Source organism: Dendropsophus ebraccatus, chromosome 2 (assembly GCF_027789765.1).
Source record: "Dendropsophus ebraccatus isolate aDenEbr1 chromosome 2, aDenEbr1.pat, whole genome shotgun sequence".
Classification (NCBI taxonomy): Eukaryota; Metazoa; Chordata; class Amphibia; order Anura; family Hylidae; genus Dendropsophus; species Dendropsophus ebraccatus.
Genome location: NC_091455.1, coordinates 178,582,094 through 178,610,003, shown reverse-complemented (window position 1 = coordinate 178,610,003; position 27,910 = coordinate 178,582,094). Strand labels below are relative to the sequence as shown.

At 42.6% G+C, this 27,910-nt stretch overlaps 1 protein-coding gene across 2 annotated transcripts in view; it reads left to right on the top strand.

Annotated features, from left to right (window-relative positions):
* The window catches only part of TMEM196 (transmembrane protein 196), a 30,091-nt gene extending 22,960 nt beyond the window's left edge, over positions 1–7,131 (top strand). For both annotated transcript variants that reach the window (XM_069960476.1, XM_069960475.1), the window contains exons 3-4: positions 2,349–2,591; positions 7,044–7,131. In XM_069960476.1, coding sequence (XP_069816577.1) covers positions 2,349–2,591; positions 7,044–7,103 — 303 coding nt within the window. In that variant the 3' untranslated portion in view covers positions 7,104–7,131. The remainder of the gene's footprint in view (positions 1–2,348; positions 2,592–7,043) is intronic.
* The last annotated feature ends 20,779 nt before the right edge of the window (positions 7,132–27,910 follow it).

Sequence of the window (27,910 nt, the reverse complement as noted above, 5' to 3'; positions counted from 1 at the left end):
ATGGCACTGGCCGCCAAAAATGTGCATGAACATTATTTGTGGCCGTCTATTGTCACTAACATGACGGCCGTCCGTAAAGGAGGGCATTATCTTTTTTTTGCCTGCCTGATGGCTGTCTATTGGTGTGGACAGTTTTTTTTATTTACATCAATGTTTTAAAGGGGTTATCCAGCGCTACAAAAACATGGCCACTTTCTTTCAGAGACAGCCCCACTCTTATCTCCAGCTTGGGCGGGGTTTTGCTGCTCAGTTCCATTGAAGTGAATGGAGCTTAATTGCAAACCGCACCTGAACTGGAGACAAGAGTCAGGCCCGCTTCTGCCATGAGGCGGACTGAGGCTTCCGCCTCAGGCGGCAGATTGTGCGGTCCTGTAGGGGGCGGCAGAATCTTCCCAGTCACTGTCATTTTAGTTAAGTTTAATTTAACTAAAATGACAGCTGCTCCTGCCTCCTAACAGTATTCCATCCCTGACCTGGTCGGCTCTTCACCGCCCCCCACAGGTACCAGCGGGCTGCATCTCTGCGAGTGATCAGTGTCGTCACCCGGAAGTCCTCCTATGTGAGTGAGTGACTGAGTGTGCAGCGGCCGGCCACTGTAGCACCATGCTGTAGTCCTTCCTCTGCCACAGACTCTCCTGTGCCTAGCGAGTGGGAATTTATGGGGAGGGCGGGGGTGCACGGGGCGGCTGCTGTGTGCTGGACAGGTCATCGGGACATAAATCAGTCGGCTGCGAAGTTCTCTGTACCGCAGGCCACTCTGTGCAGCGTCCACGATCTTTTGTCCCTGCTGTAAGCCTGCTGATTCTTCTCTCTCCTCTCTCTAAGTCAGGGCTGTGCAGTTAGAGACTGTCGGCTCTTCTCACAGGAAGCCAACAGGACAGGACAGGACAGTGCAGTGTGTGTTCACAATCGGCCCTGGGAGATAGGCTACAGCAGCCCTGACACACAGGGCTGAACTCTGCCTCAGGGGTCATCAGTCGGCTGTATGTGGGAGCAGCTGCATCTCTACACATGCCGTGCTTTCCTGTCAGTGTGGTGACCTGTGACCCCTGCACGGCCTGAGTGTGTCCTCCCTCCTCCTTCCTGTGCAGCGTCCTCTGGCTCCCTCCATGCCTACCTGTGTCCCTGCTAATTCTTGAAGTAAGCCTATGTCCTCTCCTCTGTCTGTTTGTCTGTGTCTGTCTATGTCCTCTTTTTTCTGTCTGTCGGTCTATCTCTCTTATCTATCTCCTTATCCATCTAAGTCATCTATCTATCTATCTCCTATCTATCCATCTATCTATCTTCTATCTATCTATCCATCTCCTATCTATCTATCCATCTCCTATCTATCTTATCTATCTATCCATCTATCTCCTATCTATCTATCTATCTATCTATCTATCTATCTATCTATCCATCTCCTATCTATCTATCTATCTATCTATCTATCCATCTCCTATCTATCTATCTATCTATCTATCTATCTATCCATCTCCTATCTATCTATCTATCTATCTATCTATCTATCTATCTATCTATCTATCTATCTATCTATCTATCCATCTCCTATCTATCTATCTCCTATCTATCCATCTATCTCCTATCTATCTATCTATCTCCTATCTATCTATCTATCTATCTATCTATCTATCTATCTATCTATCTATCCATCTCCTATCTATCTATCCATCTCCCTCCTATCTATCTATCTATCTATCTATCTATCTATCTATCTATCTCCTATCTATCTATCTATCTATCTATCTATCTATGTAACAGAAAATCTAAGCAGCACTTAGAGGATGGTAACGTGAGGTTACCGAAACGTCGTGTCTTGTTTTGGAATGCTGCAATAAATCACTTACTTTTTTCACCGTTTAACCCCGTGAGTGCCGTGGATTATCTATTTGCTATCTATTTATCTATCTATAGCTGAGGTGTATTAAGATGAGGCTCTGCAGCAGCTGAGGTGTGTAATGAACCTCCTAATACATCTCAGCTGCTGCAGAACCTCATAAAACACCTCAGTTGTTGCAGAACCTCTTAATACACAATGACAAAATATGTTTATTGATAGCAGGGAATAGCTGATACACAATTGATTCTGGTGTCAATCAAGAGTGCGGTGGGGGGGGGGGCATTTTTATTTTCGCCTCAGGCAGCAGAATAGTTAGAATCGGCCCTGACAAGAGTCGTGTTGTCTCTGAAAGAAAGTGGCCATGTTTTTGTAGCACTGTAAAAACCCTTTAACACTGATCCTGTTTGCTTCTATTGCCGGCATGTTACTGTTTTTATAAGGTGAGTGAATTCCATCTTGTCTTGCAGAAATTGACCAATTGATTTTGCTGTTTATTTCTTCCATGCAGATGATTCTTTTCTCGGCTTGCTGCATATGTGGACTCATTGGAGGCATCCTAAACATTCAGTTTCTTCGGGCCCTCACCAAAAGATCCTCATTGCACATTGCTTCATTGTCTCTTGCATGCATCGGAATCAGTGGGTGCACCATATCTACATGGCTAACGTGTCGCTTAGCCAGTTATGAGCAAAGGAGGATGTTTTTAGAAAGAGAACACTCACTTCATCACTCTCATGAAATGACAGAAAAGGTAAATGGGTTGGTTACATTTCTAATTCACTATTGAGTTACTTTCTATAATTTGTTTTAGATTTTAAACATTTTTAACGGTGTTATCTAGCGAAAATCTTTTTCTTTTAAATCAGCTGGTTTCAGAAAGTTATATAGATTTGTAATTTACATTTACAGTTTTCTTTTCCGTCTGACAGTGCTCGCTGCTGACACCTCTGTCCGAGACAGGAACTGTCCAGAGCAGAGGACATGGACAGAGGTGGCAGCAGAGAGCACCATGTTAGACAGGAAAGAATACACCACATCCTGCAGGACATACAGCAGCTGATAACTACTGGAAGACTTAAGATTTTTAAATAGAAGTAAATTACAAATCTATATAACTTTCTGAAACCAGTTGACTTGAAAGAAAAATATTTTACACTGGATAATCCCTTTAAGGGGTTTTCTGATAGAAAAAAATATCTTCAACTGTGTAATAAACAATATATTGTTAAAACTTTTTTTTTTTTTTTTTTTGTGGTCTTTCAGTCTTTCTCTGTCCTTGATGCAAACCATCTGCTCTGTTGTCTTCCTCCTGTAACAGCCTTTTTTTCCTGATGTACACTCAAGCTGGGACCTCGCCAAACTCTGTCTCCCTCCCACTATAACCTCAGTCACTACACCCAATGAAGCCTCCCCCATATCGGGAGGGAGATAAAGTTGCCTGAAACCCCAGGTAGAGTGTATAGTAAGAAAATGAAGTCTGTAACAGGGTGTAAATTAGGCCCCATGTGTCGGGAATTACTTTGCCACGTTTACACACCCTCCGTATCAACCTCTGCATGGTGCAGAAGACAGGATTCTAGTGCTAGTGATGCCCAGCCATTTCAAGTGACAGCCAGCCATCCAGGAGCGTGATAGACTGCTCAGGCCAAGGAAAGCCTATCAGGGACGTCTAAGTGTTTGGCCAATCACAGGCTTACCAACATTCCGAGTGATGTAAGATGCGAGAATTAAAGGGGAACTATCACCATGTCTCTTACCTTCCTCCGCTGCACTGTTCCCATGCTGTTAGCAATTTACTCCTCGTCCAGAGCACTGTTAGGAGCACGGTGCTATGGGGTCAGGGCAGTGCTCCGGACCAAAGGGTAAACTGCTAAAAGCACAGGACCAGCGCAGATGAGGAAGACATACCTTCCTCCTCGGCGCTCCATGCGCAATAGGGGGCTATAAGCAGCTTATTTTCGTCTAACCTGCTGATAATTGCCCTTTAAATGAGCTATCTCTGATAGCTGCCCGGGATAGTTTTTGGCTTGCCTTTACTTCACCAACGTTCCCTGTGTACCTGACCTTTGCTTGTGCTTTTTGACCTTGGCTTGTTTCAGTTTTCCCTTTGGTTCTGACTTGGGCTTGTTTCTTGCTGTGTCAGTTTTGAATCTTTTGGCTTGGCATCTGACGTCTCTTTTGGTTGTGATTTGTGGCTCATCCATTCCGGATCATTGCTGGCCTGGACTGCTATCTATTCTCGCTGACTGTTCCTGCACATAGCAAACTTGGAACCATCACCCAGTTAGGGACTGCCGCCTAGGGCAGGTCATCCGAGTAGATAGGGACAGAGGGCTGGGTTCTATTCCGGGCTCACTGAACCCCTATAGATGTGACAGGTAGTTAAATACTTTTTTTTATACTAATATATGTTAATTTATTACACAGTTTTACCAGTTAAGGTCTGGTTGTTCAGACCCCCATAGATTATTAAACAGAGCTAGGAGAGGCATACTGCTGAGTAATTCTCCCCTGACTTTGTTTTTTCTTTCTTGCTACAGAAAGCGGACCCCATAGACTTATATAGACAGTAGACTTAAAGGGTAAAACTATTGTCATCATTGATGTCAACAGTTTTATACTGCTGTCTTGAGAATATAAAAATTTGTAAATAAATGCGTTTGAAAATAACTATAATATTAATGAATCAATTATGAATATAAACTTTTTCCAGCAAGAATAATATATTTAGATGCATATTGACTATGGTAATGAATTTCGGAAATAAAATTGCTATTTTTTTTCCTGTAGAAATACTAATCTAGATGTCAACATCACAGGGGCAGCATTACCATTGCCAGTAGCAATGATTTATACATTGCACTATGCAGCATACCAATTAACCCCAACAGAAAAGAAATGGAAATTATATGACTAATATTTTTGCTATGGTACAGTATAAAGCTGAAAGTTGTCTATCAGAATGCTATGATTTTATTTTTACTGCGTTCTGGAAATTAAATTATATGCTACAAATAGTAATGTAAAAAGTACCTGGGGACAAGGACAAAAGCGTATGGCTGAGGGAGACTATTTCATGCATTCAACTCCCTTGCAAAATATTTCAAATGAGCAATGTAAGCTGTAAAAAATCAGGTGGCAGTATAAATTCTTCATAGCTTTCAAAATTAAAGAATGTGAAAACTAATCAGAGTAAATTTTTACTCTATATAAAGGGGATCTCTATAATTGCTATGTTAACAAATAGGAATGAAATTACCATTGGGCATTCAGTTTTGCAATTGCAATTAACTCAATGGGGTAGAAGCTTAAGCCATAGTGGCCAATGGTTTCATAAAATTTTTGCTAAACATTTTATTTTTACTAAAGCTCTATGGAACTCGTAATGGGGCTGTCCCACTATGAGCATTAATTCCCTATGCATAGGAGATTTGGTAGAAGGGCTAATCTGTTTCATTATAATAATGAGTTGGTTTGAACTAAATTTTGTAGATTTAAATTTTTATCTTTAGGCTGCTCCCACTCAGGGATTTGAACCAGAAATGGAACCAACATAGAGAAAAGTTATGGGCAGTTACTGGTCTGGGTAAAAATATTGAACAAAATAGGGTTCAAAAAGTCTCAAAAACGAGAGTGGAAACATAGCATAATACTATTAACAGAAGGTATTGCAGCTTTCCAGTACATTTCCAAAAAACTCAAAAAAAAAAAATACTACTCTTTTAGGTATAGCAAGTAGAGACATAAAATTGTTCAGTTACCTTCTATGAATTCATTGATGGCGTATAAAAAGAACAAAGGAATTGGCCAGTGATTTTCCATAACGCTCACCCTCCTATCATTTGTTGGTGGACCGTCAAGAGAGCCCCATACACCCTTTACCAATGGGCAAATCCATTGCGAGTGGTGGGTATGGCCAAAAGTATAAGTGTATGGGGACCTTAAGACATAAATCAGACCATTGAGGGGTTGGCATATAATCTCTTTAGCTATTGAAAGTAATGGTGCGTTCACACCTACAGGATCTGCAGCTGATTTTCTGCAGCAGATTTCATTTAAATAACTGAACACAGCATCAAATCTGCTGCAGATCCTGTAGGTGTGAACGCACCCTAAGGATTTTATTCCGGGGCATGAAACAGGCAGGGAGCAGGAACTAGTCATCTGGGCCTTAACTAGTCATGGCTCTCTGCATGTCAGCATGCTTTGCAGGATGATTGACAGGAAAAATGGCTTCTTACTGGCCTCTTTTCCTGTCAGTCACCCTGCAGAGTGTGCTGACAGGCAGAGAGCCATGACTAGTCACCGCCCAGATGACTAGTTCCCACTCCCTGCCTGTCTCGCGCGCCAAAATAAAAGGCTTAGTTTCAGCAGCTAAAGTCACTACAGAAGATGCAGAAGACATAATAAGGCAGTGTTTTGGCATGTCTTTTGGGTACTGCTTGTAGCTTTACATGGAAAATTGTCATGATTGATTCGCTTTAATGGAGAAGTCAGGCGAAAATTTTTATTAAAGTATTGTATTGCCCCCCAAAAGTTATACAAATCACCAATTTATACTTATTATGGGAAATGCTTATAAAGTGCTTTTTTCTCTGCACTTACTACTGCATCAAGGCTTCACTTCCTGGATAACATGGTGATGTCACTTCCTGGATAAAATGGTGATGTAACGACCCGACTCCCAGAGCTGTGCGGGCTGTAGCTGCTGGAGAGGATGATGGCAGAGGGATGCTCAGTGTCCCTCCAGTGCCCTGTGTCCCTCAGTGTCCCCCTGCCATCAGTCTCTCCAGCAGCCACAGCCCGCACAGCCCTGGGAGTCGGGTCGTGACATCATCATTTTATCCAGGAAGTGAGGCCTTGATGCAGTAGTAAGTGCAGGGAATAAACATGTTATGTGCATTTCCCGTAATAAGTGTATATTGGTAATTTGTATAACTTTTGGGAGGCAATACAATACTTAATAAAAATTTTCCCCAAACTCCTCCTTTACCCTCTAGGTTTCATCCAAATAATTTACTAGGGGAAGTCAATTATAAGCCAAATGTTTGGGAAAATTCTTCTGTGTGTATGTGTTCCATAATTATGCATATATCTGTTTACAGTTTTTATATATATATATATATATATATATATATATATATATATATATATATATATATGTCCATCAATAACTCATACATTTCTCTATTTCTTTTAACAGGAAACCATTGAAAACATTAGCAATGGAGGCGCACAGCTCGTTTTTAATGGACGCGTCTAGCTCTATTTTGATCAGATTATTTAGTACACTACCTATAATAAGACAACATTTTTTTACCAGTATTTTTGTCCTATGGTTGCTGTGACTTCCAGGACACGGCCTTCTAATTTTTCGAAAATGATTTTTAAGATATTGATCTTTTCTGCAGCAGAATGACTATGTTTAATATTATGCACAAAAAAATGTATTTCACAAGAATGTTACATAGACTCCGGCTCTTCTATAAATATACGTAAAGGGATTATCTGTAGACATTTCTTACTGTTTCAACAAGTGCAAATCTAAAACAGCTAATCATTTAGGTATTTTAAAGCAAAGTTTCCTGCCATTTGCATCAGATTAAGCTCAGTTTGACGTGTACCTTTCCACACGTTTACCCTACAATAGTTTGTTATCAGAATATTTCTCTATAACTGGGATACTAATGTATACACTCTGAATCCACATTGCTAGTAGAATTATTGCTTCAGAGACGGGTCCCATGTTAGCAATTCTTCATTTATCGAGAATGGACATCCTAATAACATAATAAATAATAATAATAATATATAATTAAATTTAATAATACTATAATAAATAAGTTATTTCTACCCATATACAAGAACTTCTGGGGTGGAAATTATCAAGACAATGTGAGGCTTATATACAATTGTGACTTGTATATGCCAGAAAACTGCCCTAAGTGTCTTATCTAAAGGGTTATTCCCATCTCAACTAACATAGTTGTACTTGTAGGACTCATCAAGTTGTTTTTTGTTTTTTTTTGCAAATACATTCATTTAGTAAACTTGCCTTCTTTTCTTGATATGCTGCTTTTTCCCTCTTATTGTTGACAACTTGTTGTCTAGGTTACCGACCAACACTCTGCTCTAAAAGCATTGGTGTGGCTAGTATACATATATTTATAGTATACATATTAATAAATTATATAGTATACTGTATATACACCATATCTCTATATTATACCTAAAAATATGCCAGCAGGGCCACTGCTTTTAGGGCAAAGTTGAGGTCGGTAACATAGACAATGAGCTGTCAACAATGAGAGGGAAAGAGCAGCATATCAGGACAAGTTTGCTAAATAATTATACTTGCGAAAATATTTAACTTGAGTCCTAAAAGTTCAACTATATTAGTTGAGATGGGAAAACCCTTTTAAATCCCCAACATGTATCTACTGTATCTACACTGGTTTTGCTTTGCCCCTATGTTTCTCTTGGAAAATCTCAGGCTGGCTGAGATGGTTGTCAGCCAAAAATTCCAAATGCTCCCTCAACCTCCCCAAATTTATTACTATAGTGTAGTGATACTATACTAAAGTATAGTAAAAGAAAAGTAAAACCCTGCCAGACACCTATAACAGTGTATTTTCTGCTTCGAAAACAGAGGTCACAGCTGTTGACATGGGGGGTAGTTCCTTTCACCTATCACAACTTGAGCATGCTTGCCTCCGATCATTTGGTATTTTATTACTGGGGACTGTTAGATGCAGTTAGATGCAGCCCTACCTGGAAAACAGGGATACAGCTATAGGCTATGTTCACACAATGTAAGTTTCCTAATAATCACGGCCGTTGTTGCTGGCTGTGATTAATAGGAAATTTATATTGTGCTGCCAGCTATGGAATCATGGCTGGAGTGTATACACATAGTATACACTCCGTCCGTGATGGCTAGTGGCAGCACAAAAAACGTATTTTTTCATTGAATAGCAGCACCACAACACTGACAGCTCACAAAATGGAGAGTGCGGCTCCGGCCACACTCTCCATTGTGTTCAATGTTGAATTGGGATGCGGGCGCACACGGATGCGCCTGCATCCAAATTCAGCACAAATTAAGATCATCCGTCCAGTACTACAGCACCGTCCGGGATGATCTTCACTAACACCAGCCATTCTGTGACCCGGCCGGACCGCAGAACAGCCGGTGTTTCACGTAGTGTGAACCTCGCCATAGGCTGTATCCATGTTTTCCTGGACTCCTTAGGGCTTCATCCAACTTCAGCAACAGTTTTCAAATACAGCGCTATCAGACTTGAACATGCTGCAGACTCGAGTTGTGCTCCACTTTCCATGCCATACACATGAAATATTTGGCCAGTGAAACTAAAAATTGTCATATTTGGCCAAGTCTATTATGAGATTTACTGTGATTTTGATTGCTTTAGAGAATATTAGTATTAATACAGTTGTAGGAGGTCCAAAAAGAATGGAAATTAATGGAACTGGATTCAATACTATTTCTACCAAACAAAACCAAAAGAATTACCTGTAATTATGTTAATTATATTATATGTTTAATATATATAAGACTTTCTTTACTGTGGGATCCTGAAGATCAATTCTATGGTCCATTATTGTTTACCAAAAACTGAGATATAACTCAGCAAACTTACAGGAAATCTGTAAGCTGCAATTCCCATTCCAAACTGCTATTAGATAACTATTAGGGCAAGGAGATATATGTTACCTTTCATTTATCCATCTGTGTTTCCAGAACATAGAAAAAATGTTTAAGGGTGCGTTCACACCTACAGGATCCGCAGCAGATCTGCAGCAGATTTGATGGTTCAGATTTGATGCTGTGTTCAGTTATTTAAATGAACTCAGCTGCGGATCCGGTAAGTGTGAACGTACCCTTATTCTCTGCTGCAAAGTGTCAAAGAGGAGCTCCCAGTGCTGTGGGCTGTAACACCTTCTGGCTCCCCCTCCCATCCCTATCCCTGCTTGATTCACAGTAAGCGGGAAGCCAAGCCGTGTTGAAAAACCTGCACACAATTTGTAGATACAGTGAAGGATCGAGATTTAGAAGCAGGGCTAGTCGCTGGAAGCCGGCTTTCAATAGGCAGGGAGGGGGGATAAGGAGTTATTTTAGCCTTCAGCAGTTCAGGAGCTTATAAGCGCTTACAAAACAGAATAAAGCCATTTTTGCATATTCTAGAAGCACAGACAGATATATCAAAGGTACCATGTGTCTCCTTTCCCTAACAGCTATCTATCAATGTTATCAGTCCGTGTATTTGGTGAATAATAGTGATGCGGAGAATAGATCTTCTACTAATGTAAATGAAGCTGGAACCTTTCGTTGTTATGGGAAAACTGTAGTGATATTATATAATGACATATGGAAGAAGGATATATAGCAAAGCTTGACTAGGCAGCTCTATCATTCAAATATGAATACAAGGGAATATCATAGCGTGACTAGACATATTTACCATTCGGGACTAGATAGCAGCTGCTATACGAGGATCTATTGTGACCGTTTCGTTTGTCAAACAGCTGTCTTAGAAACGGATGCGACTAAGAAGCAGGTGAATGTAGTGTTAACCTGATAGAGCATCCTAACATGTCTGCTTTAGGTCCCTATGAAAGAACAGGGCTGAGCACCTCTGAGCATCTCTGAATTGTGTTCTTCTAATGTTATTACTCATGGAAATATGTCATAAAATTGAAAACTGGATGTTAAAATTTTCCTTGACAATAGGATGTGTGCATACATTCTACTATACAATATTCCGCAAGCATCTCATGTGTCAATAGACTTTTTAAAGGCCGTGGGGGAGATTTATGAAACATGGTGTAAAGTGAAACTGGCTCAGTTGCCCCTAGCAACCAATCAGATTCCACCTTTCATTTTCCAAAGAGTCTGTGAGGAATGAAAGGTGGAATCTGATTGGTTGCCGGGGGCAACTGGGCCAGTTTCACTTTACACCATGTTTCATAAATCACCCCCATATGTGTTTACATGCGGCAGATTGGTTACAGAAATCTCGCCAACTGCACCATATATCTAAATGGGGATGGTAAAGAGCAATGCACATACTACATGAATGGTACAATTTGAGAAAATATTCTGCTCTAGGCATGCCAGATGTGAATGACATCTGCATATACCAAATACATTGTTATAATTCATCTATCCCATGTTCTGTAGGAATAGGGGGAGCCACACATTCTTGTTGCCTTCACAGACATATTATTACTGTTCTGTTGATAGAGTAACATGACATATAGCTGTGTATAAATGATAGATTATATTTTGCTAAAACTGCAGGAAAGCATGAATGATACATGAGAATAATCCAAAAGGTACACAAGATTTTTATTATATACATTTTCTGTACTAAAATAAAAGTTTACATCAGATGTCCACACATTTATCCACATACTGAAGCCTTACAGCAAGGATAGGGAACCTGCGGCCTTCCAGCTGTTGCAAAACTACAATTCCCATCATGCCAGGCTGTCCAGGCATGATGGAAATTGTAGTTTTGCAACAGCTGGAGGGCCGCAGGTTCCCCATCCCTACCTTACTGTAAGATGTTCCTATACTATATATCAACACCAAAATCTGAGTTTATTCTAAGAGGTCATAATAAATATGGCAAAGGTTCTGTCTTCTTTCTAAAGACACATATAGGGTGCCTTTACACCTACCGGATCCACAGCGGATCTCACTTCTGCGGATTCGAAGCGAGAACCGCTGCGAATCCGGTACTATTCACCCCTATAACAGCACATATTTGCAGCGGGATTAACATCCCGCTGTGAATATGTGCTTTAACCCCTCGCTGTCCGCAGCCCCGCCGCCGCATTAGCTCATCCTCGGCCGCATCCCCCATCTCCGGCCGCATCCCCCCATCCTCCGCCGCATTCAGCAGCCCGCATCCCCTATCACCAGCCGCATCCTGCAGCCTGCCACCGAGAGCATAAAGTACCTGCTCGGCGGCGCGGCTGCAGTGAGGCTCCCGACTCCGGTCCCGCTCATTAGCGGGACCGGAGCCGGGAGCCTCACTGCAGCCGCGCCGCTGAGCAGGTACTTTATGCTCTCGGCGGCGGGCTGCAGGATGCGGCGGGGGATGGGGGGATGAGGCCGAGGATGGGGGGATGCGGCCGAGGATGGGCTAATGCGGCGGTGGGGCTGCGGACAGCGAGGGGTTAAAGCACATATTCACAGCGGGATATTAATCCCGCTGCGAATATGTACTATCATAGGGGTGAATGGTACCAGATCCGCAGCGGTTCTCGCTTCGAATCCGCAGAAGTGAGATCCGCTGTGGATCCGGTAGGTGTGAAGGCACCCATATAGTGAGAGAGGTGTATTAGCAGTGTACAAATGACAAGTATTGTATACACCTTCAATTTGTGGATGAATTATTGTATATTTTATAAGATATTACAGCTACAGATCAAATATATTTCTTGATCTACAGGTTGATTCCTTTTGTTATGGAAGCAATACTTAGAGATGAATGCTTTTTATGTACAAAATAAATAAATGAAGATGAAATTTTGTCTGTGTATCCTTCTGTTCACAACACTTCTTACAGCATAAGGGACTTAGCCAATGAATTTGAATAATATGGACCAAATTAGAGATGAGCGCAACTGGAGCATGCTGGAGTCTGATCATTCTGCATTTGACTTCCGGTGGGTAAATATTTGGATGCAGCCATAGGGAGTCCGGGAAAACATGGATTCAATCTATGGCTGTGGCTGTATCCATGTTTTCCCAGACTCCCTAGGGCTGCATCCAACTTTTTCCGCCACCAGTGACGAACGATCGGACTCCAGCATGCTCCAGTTTTGCTCATCTCACACATCAAGAACATGATGGCCACCTGTTGGATATCACATGTCTATAGGATGCTTTGGATGACCTAAAATACTGATCCAATCAGCTTTCCTTCTAAGCAGTAAGGGCCTGTTCACGCTGAGCAAAACAGGCAGAAATTCCAAATGGAACCCGAGCCATAGACTCCACTCTCATTCCCGCCAGCCTCACTGTCTCAATAAGATGTCCTGCATGTTTCTACTCTAAATTCTTTGAGCGACAAGTTAAGGTGTGTGAGACATTCTACTGGGACAGTGAGGCAGGCGGGATTCTGAGCAGGGTGAGTCTGCTGCGCAGGTTCTGCTTGGAATTTCCGCCTGTTTTGCTCACATGTGAACAGGCCCTAAAATACAAACATCAGCTCATCAACAATTGTTAGGAATAAACATAGGGCGTATTTTGTTATGTGATCTAACTGATAATCTATACAGATGTTAAACTATGTTTTGGTAACATACACATACTGTATGGCTTTTCTTATGTGCCTAATAAGGAGCATAACTATAGGGATCCCCACCAATCGCTGAATTAAGTAGGCAGACCCGCTCAGCCAGGGGCGTAGCTAATGTCTCTTGGGCCCTGGTGCAAGAGGTCAACTTGGCCCCCCCCCCCCCTTTCTCGATGCTATTGGTAGATATATATCTCAAGACTGATATTACCAATAATACCAGTATACAGGAAATATTATCACCGTACATATTACCGCCATACTGTTACTAAACAAATCCTGTTTACTGAGACCCATATTACCAGTACACAAGGGGAAATATTACTGCCACACCACAACCATCACCACCATATTGTTACTGACCAAACCCAGTATACTAAATCCAATAAAACACAGTACCAGATAACAACAAATAATACCACCACATACTGACTAACACCACTGCTGCTACTGACTAATACCACCACATACTGACTAACACCACTGCTGCTACTGACTAATACCACCACATACTGACTAACACCACCACTGCTACTGAATATAATCCTCTGTACATAGACCAATATCACCTCATCCAGTCATATAGAGGTGGATGCAGCTCCACACATGCTCTATACACCATATACATTACAGTGCAGTTATATCAAGTGACTCACAGGGGACGTCTTCTCTGATCGGAGTTCTTCCCTTTTCATCTTCTTCTCCATCTGCCCTGGGCCATTATGAGAACGTCTGAGCCACGAATCCACAGAATCTGCCAGACAGACATATTAGTCTCCTCACACTGACACCATCCTCCTCTCTAAACACACTGCACATCTGTATTGGCCCCTTTACACCCTCATTTAGTAGCTAGCCCTGACACTATGTGATCCCCTTATAGTACATATCCCCCTCTGTGCATGCCCTATTGTATACACCCCCCATGTAGTCCACCTTATAGATGGCCCCCCAATGTTTCCCCCTTATAGATGCCCCCCCATGTTATCCCCCATATAGATGCCCCCCATGTTATCCCCCATATAGATGGCCCCCCATTTTATCCCCCTTACAGATGCCCCCCATGTTGTCCCCTCCTCCTGCCCCTTCATCACCATACTACTACCCCTTTCATCCTCCTGCCCTCCATCATCATACCACTACACCCTTCATCATCCTCTTGTTCCTTCATCATCATACCACTACACCCCCCATCATCCTCTTGTTCCATCATCATCATACCACTACACCCCCCATCATCCTCTTGTTCCATCATCATCATACCACTACACCCCCCATCATCCTCTTGTTCCATCATCATCATACCACTACACCCCCATCATCCTCTTGTTTCATCATCATACCACTACACCCCCATCATCATACCACTACACCCCTCATCATCCTCTTGTTCCATGATCATACCACTACACCCCCATCATCATACCACTACACCCCTCATCATCCTCTTGTTCCAGCATCATACAACTACACCCTCATCATCCTCTTGTTCCATGATCATACAACTACACCCCCTTCACCATACCACTACACCCCCATCATCCTCTTGTTTCATCATCATACCACTACACCCCCCATCATCCTCTTGTTCCATCATCATCATACCACTACACCCCCATCATCCTCTTGTTCCAGCATCATACAACTACACCCCCATCATCTTCTTGTTCCAGCATCATACAACTACACCCCCATCATCCTCTTGTTCCATCATCATACCACTACACCCCCATCATCCTCCTTTTCCATCCTCATCATACCACTACACCCCCATCATCCTCTTGTTCCTTCATCATACCACTACACCCCCATCATCCTCTTGTTCCTTCATCATACCACTACACCCCCATCATCCTCTTGTTCCATCATCATCATACCACTACACCCCCATCATCCTCTTGTTCCTTCATCATCATACCACTACACCCCCATCATCCTCTTGTTCCTTCATCATACCACTACACCCCCATCATCCTCTTGTTCCATCATCATCATACCACTACACCCCCCATCATCCTCTTGTTCCATCATCATCATACCACTACACCCCCCATCATCCTCTTGTTCCTTCATCATCATACCACTACACCCCCATCATCATACCACTATACCCCCCATCATCCTCTTGTTCCACCACCATACCACTACACCCCCATCATGTCCTTTAAAACAAAAAAATCTTTACTCACCTGAATGGTTCCTCTAGTCTTCTAGTCAGGCGCGCTGGCGGGCTTCTCGCGGCGGGGGCGGGGCTTCCCGCGGAGGGGGCGGAGCTTCGCGGGACCTGTCTTTTTGCCTACCTGATGCTCCCAGCCCCGCACGTCAGCCGGCCCAGTCCCAGCCGCCTCTTGTGATCGCAGGCAAAACATTGCTTGCGGTCACAAGAGGGAGTGGGAGGGGAGCAGTGCAGTGGCAAGGGGGGGCCTCGCGGGCCCCCCCTTGGTAGCGGCCCGGTCGCAGCGGCGACCGCCGCGACCGTGGTAGCTACGCCACTGCAAGCAGCTTCGGGGACACAGCAAGGTGGCATGGGGGGCCCAGCCGGGCCCCCCTGGCTGGCGGGCCGGGTCGCAACTGCGACCGTTGCGACCCCTGTAGCTACGCCACTGCGCTCAGCCCATTTGTTTCTGCTTGGCACCATTTGGCTTTGCTTAGATAGTGGTGTAAGGGGCCTACTAGAGATGAGCGAATACGATTCGATCGGGTAGGTATTCGATCGAATATTGTGGTATTCAAAAGATTCGAATTCAATGGAGTAGTGAGGCAAATACGCGGGAAACATTCGAAAGCCCTCCCATCACAGTTGGTGCCTTTTTTAATCCGATGACCATGCAGGGAGGCTGTGAGGGACCCTGGGAGTACACACGCAGTCAGAAAAGGCGTCTACCCTCATTGGATAGCTGAACCACAAGACCTCGAATTTTAAATACTTGGCTCCCGCCTCTCAACCGCAGACGCGCTTTCAACCTAGCCAGGGAAAGATCTTGCACCAGGGAGAGATAGGTTTTAGTAGCGTTTGGTTAGGCAGGCTTACTACAGAACCCAAAAGTCCTTTTCAGGGCTAAGATCCAGCGAAAAAGTCATCTCTGAATCAAAAGCACTTCTCAGCTAAGAAATAGATGATATAATAGCATCAGCATCAGCAGCTGTATTCATTCCAGTACCCTGTGTGTACAAGTGACTTATAGTGTCCCTGTGTAACACCACTAAGGGCACGTTATACATATTGTTCCAGTAGCCCACTAAGGGCACCTGATATATACTGTTTTAGTAGCCCAGTAAAAGGCACGTGATACATATTGTTCCAGTAGCCCAGAAAAAAGGACGTCATAGATACTGTTCCAGTAACGTTCGTACAGCATTATGCGTGATACGCGTAAATAACATGACGCTCTGCGGACGCACATTGGAATCATGTATGTAACACTGCGCAAGAAATACGAACAAAATGTGTGAACATTGCCATAAATGTTCGTAAAGCGTTCACAAATATTTTTCCTTCACAACTGCAGAGAGTGGCATTATACTGCAATTTAGGGGTGTTAGGTGCACCCAGGCATGCTCCCCCTAATGTTCCAGTGTCATTCCGGTGGTGTTTGCATCGTTTAGGGAGGTTTTATGAGGGACTTGGTGACCTCCAAGTGGTCGAATTTTGATTTCCAAGTGGCGCAAATTTATTTCCCATAGACTATAATGTAAACGAATACTCGTTCGAATAGTCGAATATCGGTGTTCAAATATCGAATATTCGATTAGAATTCTCGAAAATGTCGAATATTACACTACTCGCTCATCTCTAGGGCCTACACATTTATAGGAACCCTTTTAATAAATACAAACATAGCTTGGCTTTGCTTGGAGAGAATTGTGAGCAGTGCTGAGCAGCAGTAGACAGGCAAAGGGCTCAACTGATAGCTTCTGCTCCTCATTTTAAAGGGGTTATTGGCAACACCACAGGAAGACACCAGGGTAGTGCAGACAGGTAAGCATAGGCTCTTTATTGTTTTCTACATAAGAGCAAAGATTAAAGATTATGGGGGTACCAGGATGCCCACAGATTAGCACCTCAAACATGTCACTGTGACACGCCAGATGTTTTTCACAGTCATAGGTATCCTATAAATACACTGTTTATTAAAAATTTTAAAGATGCTTAAAATTTTAAAGATGGCGGTCCTCTCCATTATGCCTCCCAGTGCTGTGTCTGTCTTTTTGGTGCTGTTTTAAGCTCTGACCATATACTTTCCCCAGTCACCTAGTATTTGAGGTAAGTCATTTTCATCACCATCTGCCTGAGCAAAAAGGATCCTAGCCTGCTACTCTTTTCTGCAAAGGTGTTCCCAAAATGTTGATGTCACGACCCGACTCCCAGAGCTGTGTGGGCTGTGGCTGCTGGAGAGGATGATGGCAGGGGGATGCTCAGTGTCCCTCCAGTGCCCTGTGTCCCTCAGTGTCCCCCTGCCATCATCCTCTCCAGCAACCACAGCCCGCACAGCTCTGGGAGTTTGGTTGTGACATCACTATTTTATCCAGGAAGTGACATCACCATTTTATCCAGGAAGTGAAGCCTTGATGCAGTAGTAAGTGCAGGGGAAAAGCACTCTTTGTGCATTTCCCGTAATAAGTGTATATTGGTGATTTGTATAACTTTTGGGGGGCAATACACTACCTTCATAAAAAAATTTCATTGGACTTCTCCTTCTTAGGGGATATTTCAAAAAAGGTTCTTGTCATACATCAAAAATTAATTAAGCCAACTTAAGCCCCCTCCCCTTTTTTCTATGTATCCCATTGTTTTCTACAAGCTCAGCATTCAAACTGCAAGCAGCTTTTCCATCCATCCCTCTCCCACTCCTTTTCTTCTTCTCTCCATCCATAATTTTGTTACATAGGAATCTACATCACTTAACCGCTCTAATGGCTTTAATGCCTGCAGAGTCAACTGTTTCAGTCTCTAAAATAACACCAGTGGTTGCCCAAGCAACACATGAAATTGCCATTTTGAGAAAGGCCAACCTTATTTATAACAGCACTTTTACAGAAAATGCAATCTTTAACATAGTTACATGAACACCGTTACAAGTGTAGCCTCTGGGCCACGTGTATAATGTCATTGCAGCACAAAGAATGTTATAGTGCTTGTGATGGTTTGCTGCATCATAGTACTGTCTGTAGCTGTAGACATTGGATGCGCTGCCAGTATAAATAACAATATTACCTAAACTAAATACATTTGACATTAAATATATTTGTTAGTATGTGGTGCTGAATCTGAAAATGATGGTTCTGCCCCATGGTGCCCTTAAGACGCTTCCATCACTGTTGTAGCTGATATTTTCTTTTACTTTTCCACGTTGCCGTTATGTGCCACCACTGCTGCTCCACCACCCAACCTGCCCCTACGATAAATATCCAAACAAAAATATCAGGGTATTTAGTGGAGTATTTACTATGAGAGCTCTAGGGGTTACCTAATATTATAAGTTATCCACTATCAACTGGAAAGCTGATAACTAGGTGATAAAGTTGTTGAATCCCCACCGATTATGACAATATGAAACCTCTTGATCCCTTGCAATGTAATTCTATTCACTGTCTATGAGGCTAAGAAACATAGTTACAGTGTAGGTGATTAACTATCTTCAGAAATTCCATTTATAGTGAAGGAAGCAGAGGTTGAGCATGCAGCCTGATGCTCCACTCACTTGGGAGACAAGGGACCTCCATTCTTGGGATTGGTGGGGGTCCAACCACTGGTTATCACCTAGTTTTCAGAAATTTTGGGATAACCCAAACTGTCCATCCTGGAATATTTTGATACCTGGGAAAGGACTAGGCATTATTCACATGTCCTGTAAAGTTGTCCATATTTGCGGATCCGTAATCACAGTTCAACTTAGACCACATTAATTTGAGCACGGATCAAATCTGTGCAAACTAGAACTATTCATATTTTATGGAAATGGATACGGAAACAGATGCAATACAGATGATTTTCCACGGATCGAGAAGAAAAAATAACGGAAGGTTTTGATGCCCAGAAAAATCGCTGAACATGTGAATGAGGTCTTACTCCTCAGTACAGTCTGGGGGTAGTTTTCAGCTTAGTTCTCACACAGGTGAAGAGTTCACTCTGATAACAAGACAGACCTGCTCCATAGCCTAAGGGTCCTTTTACATGGGCAGAACCATGCTCAATGTGATTGTTGATCTAGTACATCATTTAAGAAACTTTTTTTTGGGGGGGGGGGCGGGGGCTTGCAACTAGGACCCCAGTACGGCAAGGAAACAGTGCTAACCGCTGATTACGGTTATGGTTGAATAAAAGTGCAATTTGGTTAAAGTTTTTAATCTTTCCTCCTAACACCAAGTCTAATTCATGACCTGATATTTGACCATTTAGGGGTCTGCTGCCAATGTACATCCAAGTTTCATGTTTTTACAGTTTTTAATATGTACTGACTGGATCATACTTGACTAGTAAGAATAGTAATAGAATAGTAAATATATCCTATATCTAAGCTTCTCCTTCAAGGATTAGGAATGATCATATGCTGATCCATCAAGAGTTAGGAAATATCATATGCTGAGCCATTTGGTGCCAGGCAAATAACATTAAACAGTATCTGTTCCCCAGTATGATGTGATAATCCATGTCTGGTGTCAGATACACCAGAGAAACAATATCTACTGCCGTAGCTAAGCCTTTTCAAGAATCAAATATTATATCTAGGGCCAAGATTACAATGTGCTTCTTACAATATAAAAGAACATGCCAATCACTATACTGATGCTTCCCTCTGTCTGTCAGTCACTGTACTGATGCCTGCCCCTGTGCCAGTCACTGCACTGATGCCTCACCCCTGTGCCAGTCACTGCACTGATGGCTTCCCCCCCCTCTGCCATATACAACATTAGGGCCCTATTTCTTGGGACGATTATCGTTCAGATTATCGTTAAGTTGTTCGAATCTTAGCGATAATCGTTTGTTGGAATAGCAGTTAATGATTAACAACCGAACGAGAAATCGTTGATCGTTTAGTAAGTTTCGTTTAATAAGTTGATCGTTTAACCTGGACGACAAGACGACCACAAGAACGATCATAAGTAACGACTATCGTTCCATGTAAATGGGTGAACGATTTCAGGTCTTTCGCAATAGCGGTCATTTGGATTGTTTATCGTTAACGATTATGCGAACGATAATCGTCCTGTGAAATAGGGCCCAATAGGGCCCTTACTCACCAAGATTGTATGGCTGATTGACAAACCATTAAGTAATTTACAAATAAAGCAATGTAAACAAAAATTTGATTTGAGACCAGACATAGACATGTGATAATAACAAGCTGAAATACCAGTGACAATCAGTAATATAAATTTTCCCTTGCACCTCTATGTAAAATGGGATATTTAGTTTTTACACCAGCATGGGTGAACGCAGTAGATGGATTTTGCTTACAATAGCATGAGCTGCTTTTGTCTTTACTGACATCTAGTGGTCAACTGGGAATACTGCAGGGTTCAATGAAAAATGACCTAGAAATGTTTCTTTCACAGAGGCAAAGATTCAGTTTCGAGTCCAAGTTCTTATAATCGAAATATCCTGGTCAAGGCAGATTATTAATTTTATTATTATTATTATTATTATTATTATTATTATTATTATTATTATTCCCATACCTCTGCTAATAGCTGTTTATAAAGGGGAACCAATCAGATAATTCATTCTTCTTTATCGCAGAGTAGTCCAGTGATATACGGGTTTATATGATCTAGATGGGGATTTCTGATTTAGGTTAAGGATACATAGCTATCCAGGACAGGTTGATTCTTTGGACAGATGGCGGAATCCGCTCGACCATAGAATGGAGTCTATGGCACGGGCGGAGATGTGTGCGGCCGTGAGCGGTGGTGAGCGACGGAATCCACCAGAACTTCTCCGCATAGATTCCTCAGTCTGAACATACCTATAGGAAGAGCAACATAAAGGTAGACCTTAATAATATGCCTTGCATTTGCAGATTATATTGAGAAACCAGAGGAAAGAGGTAATGCAGCTGTGTATAGAATCAGAGATGTAGCTGTAGGGGGTGCAGAGGTAATAGTCACTGGGCACTGGTGCCTAAGTGGGCCAAATGATGCTTCTACCACATAAGGAATGAGGCCATTATTATAAATGGGAAATAGTAGGTGGGGACCATTATATTTCTAGCAAATATGCCCAGTGGTACCAGACATTGTAACTAGAAATTAGTTCTTTATATTTAATAAATAAGGGCTGTATAGAAATAGGGCATAAAGTATACATTTATTACATTGTAATTGTCAATAACTTGGCGTCCTGGTCTATTCATGTATTTTTCCCTCAAAAGAAATTCAGTCACAAGCTCTAGAATATCACCGAATATATATGAATGCATTACAGGGGCCATACATTAGCCATTGTACTGTGTATTTGTAGTGCACACAAGAAGCCTTTGTGGTTTTCAAAGCTCATTTCCAACATCCCTTGAAGATATTTTCCTGCTGGTAAGAATAATATTTGTCAAAAACCGCAAAAGATCCTTGTTCTCATCAGGAAATCATAGTTATGACAAGTCTGTTTTTCTCAGATTTTTGTAAGAAAAGTTCATTTGTTTGTGAGAAGTGATAATACATTACTTAATGTGCTACTACCAGTTCAAAAAGACTCACATACTGTTTTATTGTATCAGCCACAAAACGCTTTGTGCTTGTGTTATTTTACCAAACAGTACCTTGCAAACGTCACATCAGGCAACACAATCTATTACTTGTTGCATGATATAATGGTCGTGATACTGATAGCTTAATAAGTTCAGATGTTAATCAAACCGAAAACTTAAAGGCAAAGAGTTTTCCCTTTACTGCTAGAGACACTACTAGACAATGAAATGTGCCACTACTAGACAATGGAATGGAGCCATTTATAGACAATGCAATGGAGCCATTTATAGACAATGGAATGGAGCCACTACTAGACAATGGAATGGAGCCATTTATAGACAATGCAATAGAGCCACTACTAGACAATGGAATGGAGCCACTACTAGACAATGGAATGGAGCCTCTACTAGGCAATGGAATGGAGCCTCTACTAGGCAATGGAATGGAGCCTCTACTAGGCAATGGAAAGGAGCCTCTACTAGGCAATGGAATGGAGCCTCTACTAGGCAATGGAATGGAGCCTCTACTAGGCAATGGAATGGAGCCTCTACTAGGCAATGGAATGGAGCCACTACTAGGCAATGCAATGGAGCCACTACTAGGCAATATAATAGAGACACTACTAGACAATGAAATGTGCCACTACTAGACAATGCAATGGAGCCATTTATAGACAATGGAATGGAGCCACTACTAGACAATGGAATGGAGCCATTTATAGACAATGCAATAGAGCCACTACTAGACAATGGAATGGAGCCACTACTAGACAATGGAATGGAGCCTCTACTAGGCAATGGAATGGAGCCACTACTAGACAATGGAATGGAGCCATTTATAGACAATGCAATAGAGCCACTACTAGACAATGGAATGGAGCCACTACTAGGCAATGGAATGGAGCCACTACTAGGCAATGCAATGGAGCCACTACTAGGCAATATAATAGAGACACTACTAGACAATGAAATGTGCCACTACTAGATAATGCAATGGAGCCATTTATAGACAATGGAATGGAGCCACTACTAGACAATGGAATGGAGCCACTACTAGGAAATATAATGGAGCCACTACTAGACAATAGAATGGAGCAACTACTAAACAACGGAATGGAGCCACTACTAGACAATTGAATGAAGCAGCCGTGCTCCCAAATGACCAAGGCTCCACTATGATGGAAGCTTCAAGAGCCTCTACCCTCAAGATCATGCAGATGGGGAGGGGTTTGAATGCTAGGAAATATTATTTGCCTGCTACCTGTTTTACTTCTGGTTCTGACATCTGTCTCCATTACTGATTATGCTCCTTTAGGCTATGTCCACACAGTGTACATAGCCAGTGTACGACCATTGTTGTCGATTGTAACAACGGACGTTCTTGTCAAAAAAAGAATACATTCTGTAGAATCCTATGGGGAGCAGCAGCTGCTGTGCACACAATGTATTGCACAACTGTCACTGTTCCCCTACGGCCGTGGAAATAATTGCCTTGTTGGTTATTTCCGTCCGTCAGACTGTGTACAACGGACGTTTTTCACAGTCTGTTCACACAATGTAAGGCCGTTCTCATGGCCATACATTGTATTGAGGTCAATGGTTAATTTGAGTGTAGGCACACCCAAATGTACCCGCATTCCAATTAGAAATAAAATGTTCATCCGGCCGATACTGCATTATCAGCAGGGTGAACAAGTAGGACAGTGGCTGTTGTTCTTACATAGTGTGAACATAGGCTTAGCCTGCTGCACTCTGTCCACTCTCCTGGTGACAAGCTTCCCTGCCTAAGCTTCAGTTCTGTATGAGCTACTACCACACACTATATATATTTTTTATTTAAGGTACTGTTGAAATATAAGGTCTTTTTACTGTCCCTGATATGGTTAAGCATTGCATCCAGCACAGAGTGAGGTTTCACTGTATTTCCCATAACCTTAATAACTAGAGGACATCCAGCTCCAGTGACCTTAGAAGTTCACTGATGCAAGTTGCTAAAATGTGCAGTCAAGAAACCAGAAGTGTGGTCAACTTGTATGAGGTTTGGCTGACTAACCATCTCATTCATTGTAGACACATACAAATCACTGGCAACGTCAAAGTTATCTGCTTGCCAAGCTTGTTTTGAAGATAAAGTCTTCTGGAAAATATCCCTTCTTATTCTACTATGTTTAATGCAAGATGCCAACATTTTTTATCACACACATATAGTATTTGTCTCGAAAGATAACATAAATGAGCCACCATGATGATGGTTTCTATAGTTTTTGCACCTTCAAATGTGACAGCACTCTCAAGAGGAAATTCTAGTTTTTCTAGCGCTAAGGTTAAACCTGAAATAGTGTTCCTCTCTCTCCCCAACATGGAGATGAGTAAGAAGGGTGGGTACAGGTGACAAGTAAATTAACGGCAAATGCAGGTCAGGAGTGGTGGCAGGTTTACTTTAAATGGGGTTTTCCAAGAGTAATTTGAAAAAAAAATTTGTCAAGGTGCCGCAAATATAAAATTGGAGAATACTCACCTGCCAAATCCTACTACATTTCTAGCAGCACCCAGGCTGTGCTAATCTCCACTTCTTTCTGCTTTGTGTGATCCCTCATTCATGCAAGAGCTTCTTGCTCAGCTAATCACTGACTAAGGGCCCTATTACACAGAGCGATAATTGGCCGAATCAGGCCAATTCGGCAGATTATCGCTCTGTGTAATAAAGAGATCGATCAGCCGATGAAATGATAATCAGCTGATCGTTTGTTTAGGTTCAGACCTAAAATCATCGGGCGTCGGAAGCAGCAGACACAGCGTGGAAGGCGTCCGAGGACTCCTGGGAATGCAGTAAGGTGAGTTAATATTTATTATTTTACACTAAATGCAAGGACTGCATGAACATCGCTAACGATGTCCATGCAGCCCTTACTCCCCAATAATCGGCCCAGGTAATAGCTCAGTAAACATTTTCTGTTTATTATCAGGCCATGTAATAGGACCCTTGGGGTCCTTAAAAACATACAGATAAATTACTTAAGCAATCGTTTAACGAATGACAAACAATGATTTTTTCTTTTAAAGGAAAGGTGTTTAGACATAAAGATAAATCTTTTAGAAAAGATGTTAATATGATTGTAATTATGTTTGGAATTGTGTTCATGCATATATGTCATGAATGTTCATAATTGCGTTTGTATCTATAAACTGTGAGCACTGAAAAACTTGCAAACGATTAACAACTCATGCTCCCACTACTCTCCCTTAGGCAGGGGCGGTCTTGGCATTTCTGGGGCCCCAAGCGAAGTTATGACTGGGTCCCCCCCCCTCGACATGCGCTCCACAACAATAGACCGCCGTGTGCTGCCCCCAGTAGTATATACCCCTTGTGCGCTGCCACCAGTAGTATAAAACCCTTGTGCGCTGCCGCCAGTAGTATATACCCCTTGTGCGCGTTCCCCAGTAGTATATAGACCCCTGTGTGTTCCTCCAGTTATGTATATGGACCCCCTGTGTGCTGCCCCTGTTGTATATGGACCCCATTTGTGCTGCCCCAGTTGTATATAGACCCCCTGTGTGCTGCCCCAGTTTTATATAGACCCCCTGTGTGCTGCCCCCAGTCGTATAGACCCCCTGTGTGCTGCCCCCAGTCGTATAGACCCCCTGTGTGCTGCCCCCAGTCGTATATACCCCCAGTGTGCTGCCCCAAGTTGTATATACCCCCAGTGTGCTCCCCCATTAGTATATAGAACCCCTGTGTGCTCCCCACTTGTATATAGCCCCCCTGTGTGCTCCTTCACTTGGATATAGACCTCCTGTGTGCTCCCCCACTTGGATATAGACCCCTGTGTGCTCCTCCAGTAGTATATAAACCCCCTGTGTGGTTCCCCCAGTAGTATATAGACCCTCTGTGTGCCCCACCAGTATTATATAGACCCCTGTGTGCTCTCCCAGTAGTATATAGACCCCTTTATGTTCCCCCAGTAGTATATAGACTTCTTGTGTGCCCCACCAGTAGTATATAGACCCCCTGTGTGCCCCACCAGTTGTATATAGACCCCCTGTGTGCTCCTCCAGTAGTATATAGACCCCCTTTGTTCTCCTCCAGTAGTATATAGCCCCCCTTTGTGCTCCCCCACTTGGATATAGACCTCCTGTGTGCTCCCCCAGTTGTATATAGACCCCATTCTGCTGCCCCAAGTAGTATATAGACCCCTGTGTGCTGCCCCCAGTAGTATATAGACCCCTCTGTGAAGCCCCAGTAGTCTATAGCCCCCCTGTGTGCTCCCCCAGTTATATATAGCCCCCCTGTGTGCTCCCCCTGTTATATTACCCCCCTGTGTGTTCCCCCCATTTATATAGACCCCCTCACAAGGACAAAGCGGACACTTGTGACCGCAGGGAAAACACTTTCTGCGTCCACAAGAGTGACTGACAGGAAGGGAGACAATGGCTCTCGCCCTGTCAGTGCTGCTGCTGCATGTAACTATGAGCGCTCATTACGAGTGCTCATAGTTACAGTTCAGATCGCAGCAGCGAGCGGGGCAGCGGCCCTGTCCAGCAGTCTTGAGCACAAGAGCGGGGCGTTGGGGCCCCCTAGATGTTGGGGGCCCCAAGCGATTGCTTGGGGTGCTTGGTGCCAAAGACCGCTACTGCCCTTAGGAGAAAAAATTCCATGCCTCTGTTTCACATTGTGAGTGTTGGCTGAGCACAGGCTGATGATGCAGACAGGGGGCAGGGCGTGATGTCACAGGAGGCTTGGCTGGATCTTGTCTCCCACCCCCTGAGTGATTCACCATCTCTGACCAGCCAGAAGCAGCTGCTGCAACTTCACTGATTGTGCAAAACTCTGCAGTGAAATTAGGGCTGTGTTCACACATGTTGGAGTCTCATTGCAGTACTGCAGCGTATTTACAAAAATGATGCATTAACACAATTAAATGATGCTAAATGGCAGAGAAGATCAGAACCGGCACTGCCAATGCAACCTGAAGAAAAAACACGGCATGAACAGTATATACCATGTAAGATATTATCGGATAAAATCCTTATTGTGGGGCTCAACTTTAAAGATAAAAGATGCTGGATCATAATATGTGCGTGGAGATTTAAAAAGTTCTTTATTCCAATATCGGTGTTACAGGCAGAGAATACAGTGTGCTGTGTGGGTCGGACTACAATGAAATGATAAAGTACTGCAAATAATTCAGTAACACAATGAAACTTCAATGTGTGAAGACAGCCTAGATGTTCTGCAACAGAATGGGCAGGGTGGAGGACTGTGATGAACTGTGGACTGTGAGGGAAATCATTGCATTCTGGAACCTGTACTGCATTCTGGGAACTGCTCAACCAGGAAGTACAGAAACCCAAAAACAAATGGATTTTTGGTAGTTTCAAAACTGGAGGTAAGAAACGCTATATGCTTCGGCAGAAGTTTTTTTTTTTTACCTCTATCTGGAGTTCCCATTTAAGGCGAGCCATTGCTTTAGCCTGCAATTGGGAGTTCCTGCACAAATGGGGTATCAGTAAAACCCCTTTAAATACATAGCATATATATCAAGAACTTTATTATTCACAATAGCTGCTACAACAACAGGTCCTAATACTAAATCTTCCACTAATAGAAAAGTCTGAAAAAACTTTACATAGATCAATGCTACCTATTTTAATCACCAAGATGTGCAATTTCCTTGAGGAACATAGGATTTTATAAATAGACCGTCCATGAAAGTTTTACAGATGTTGAGAACTGCATTAATGCAGACATCTGCCTGAAGAGAAGCAGGAAATGTATATTATTCCACAGGGTTTCTTTTTAACCATACATCTCCCTTTTCAAGGAGATATAACTTAATCTACAAGTATTTTCTTTGCAAAGTCAGCTACATGAGAATTTGCCAATTCTGTGGAAGTATTTATAGCATATATGGAATCTTTTTAGTCCTCACCAGATTGCTGGGAGCAGGCCATATACAAATCAGATCTGTGAAAGCCCAGGAATATGGACCATACTAGTCCTAAGAAGAAGCTGACTTAGGTCCAGTGTTAGTAAAAGATTTCCTGACAGTAGTTAG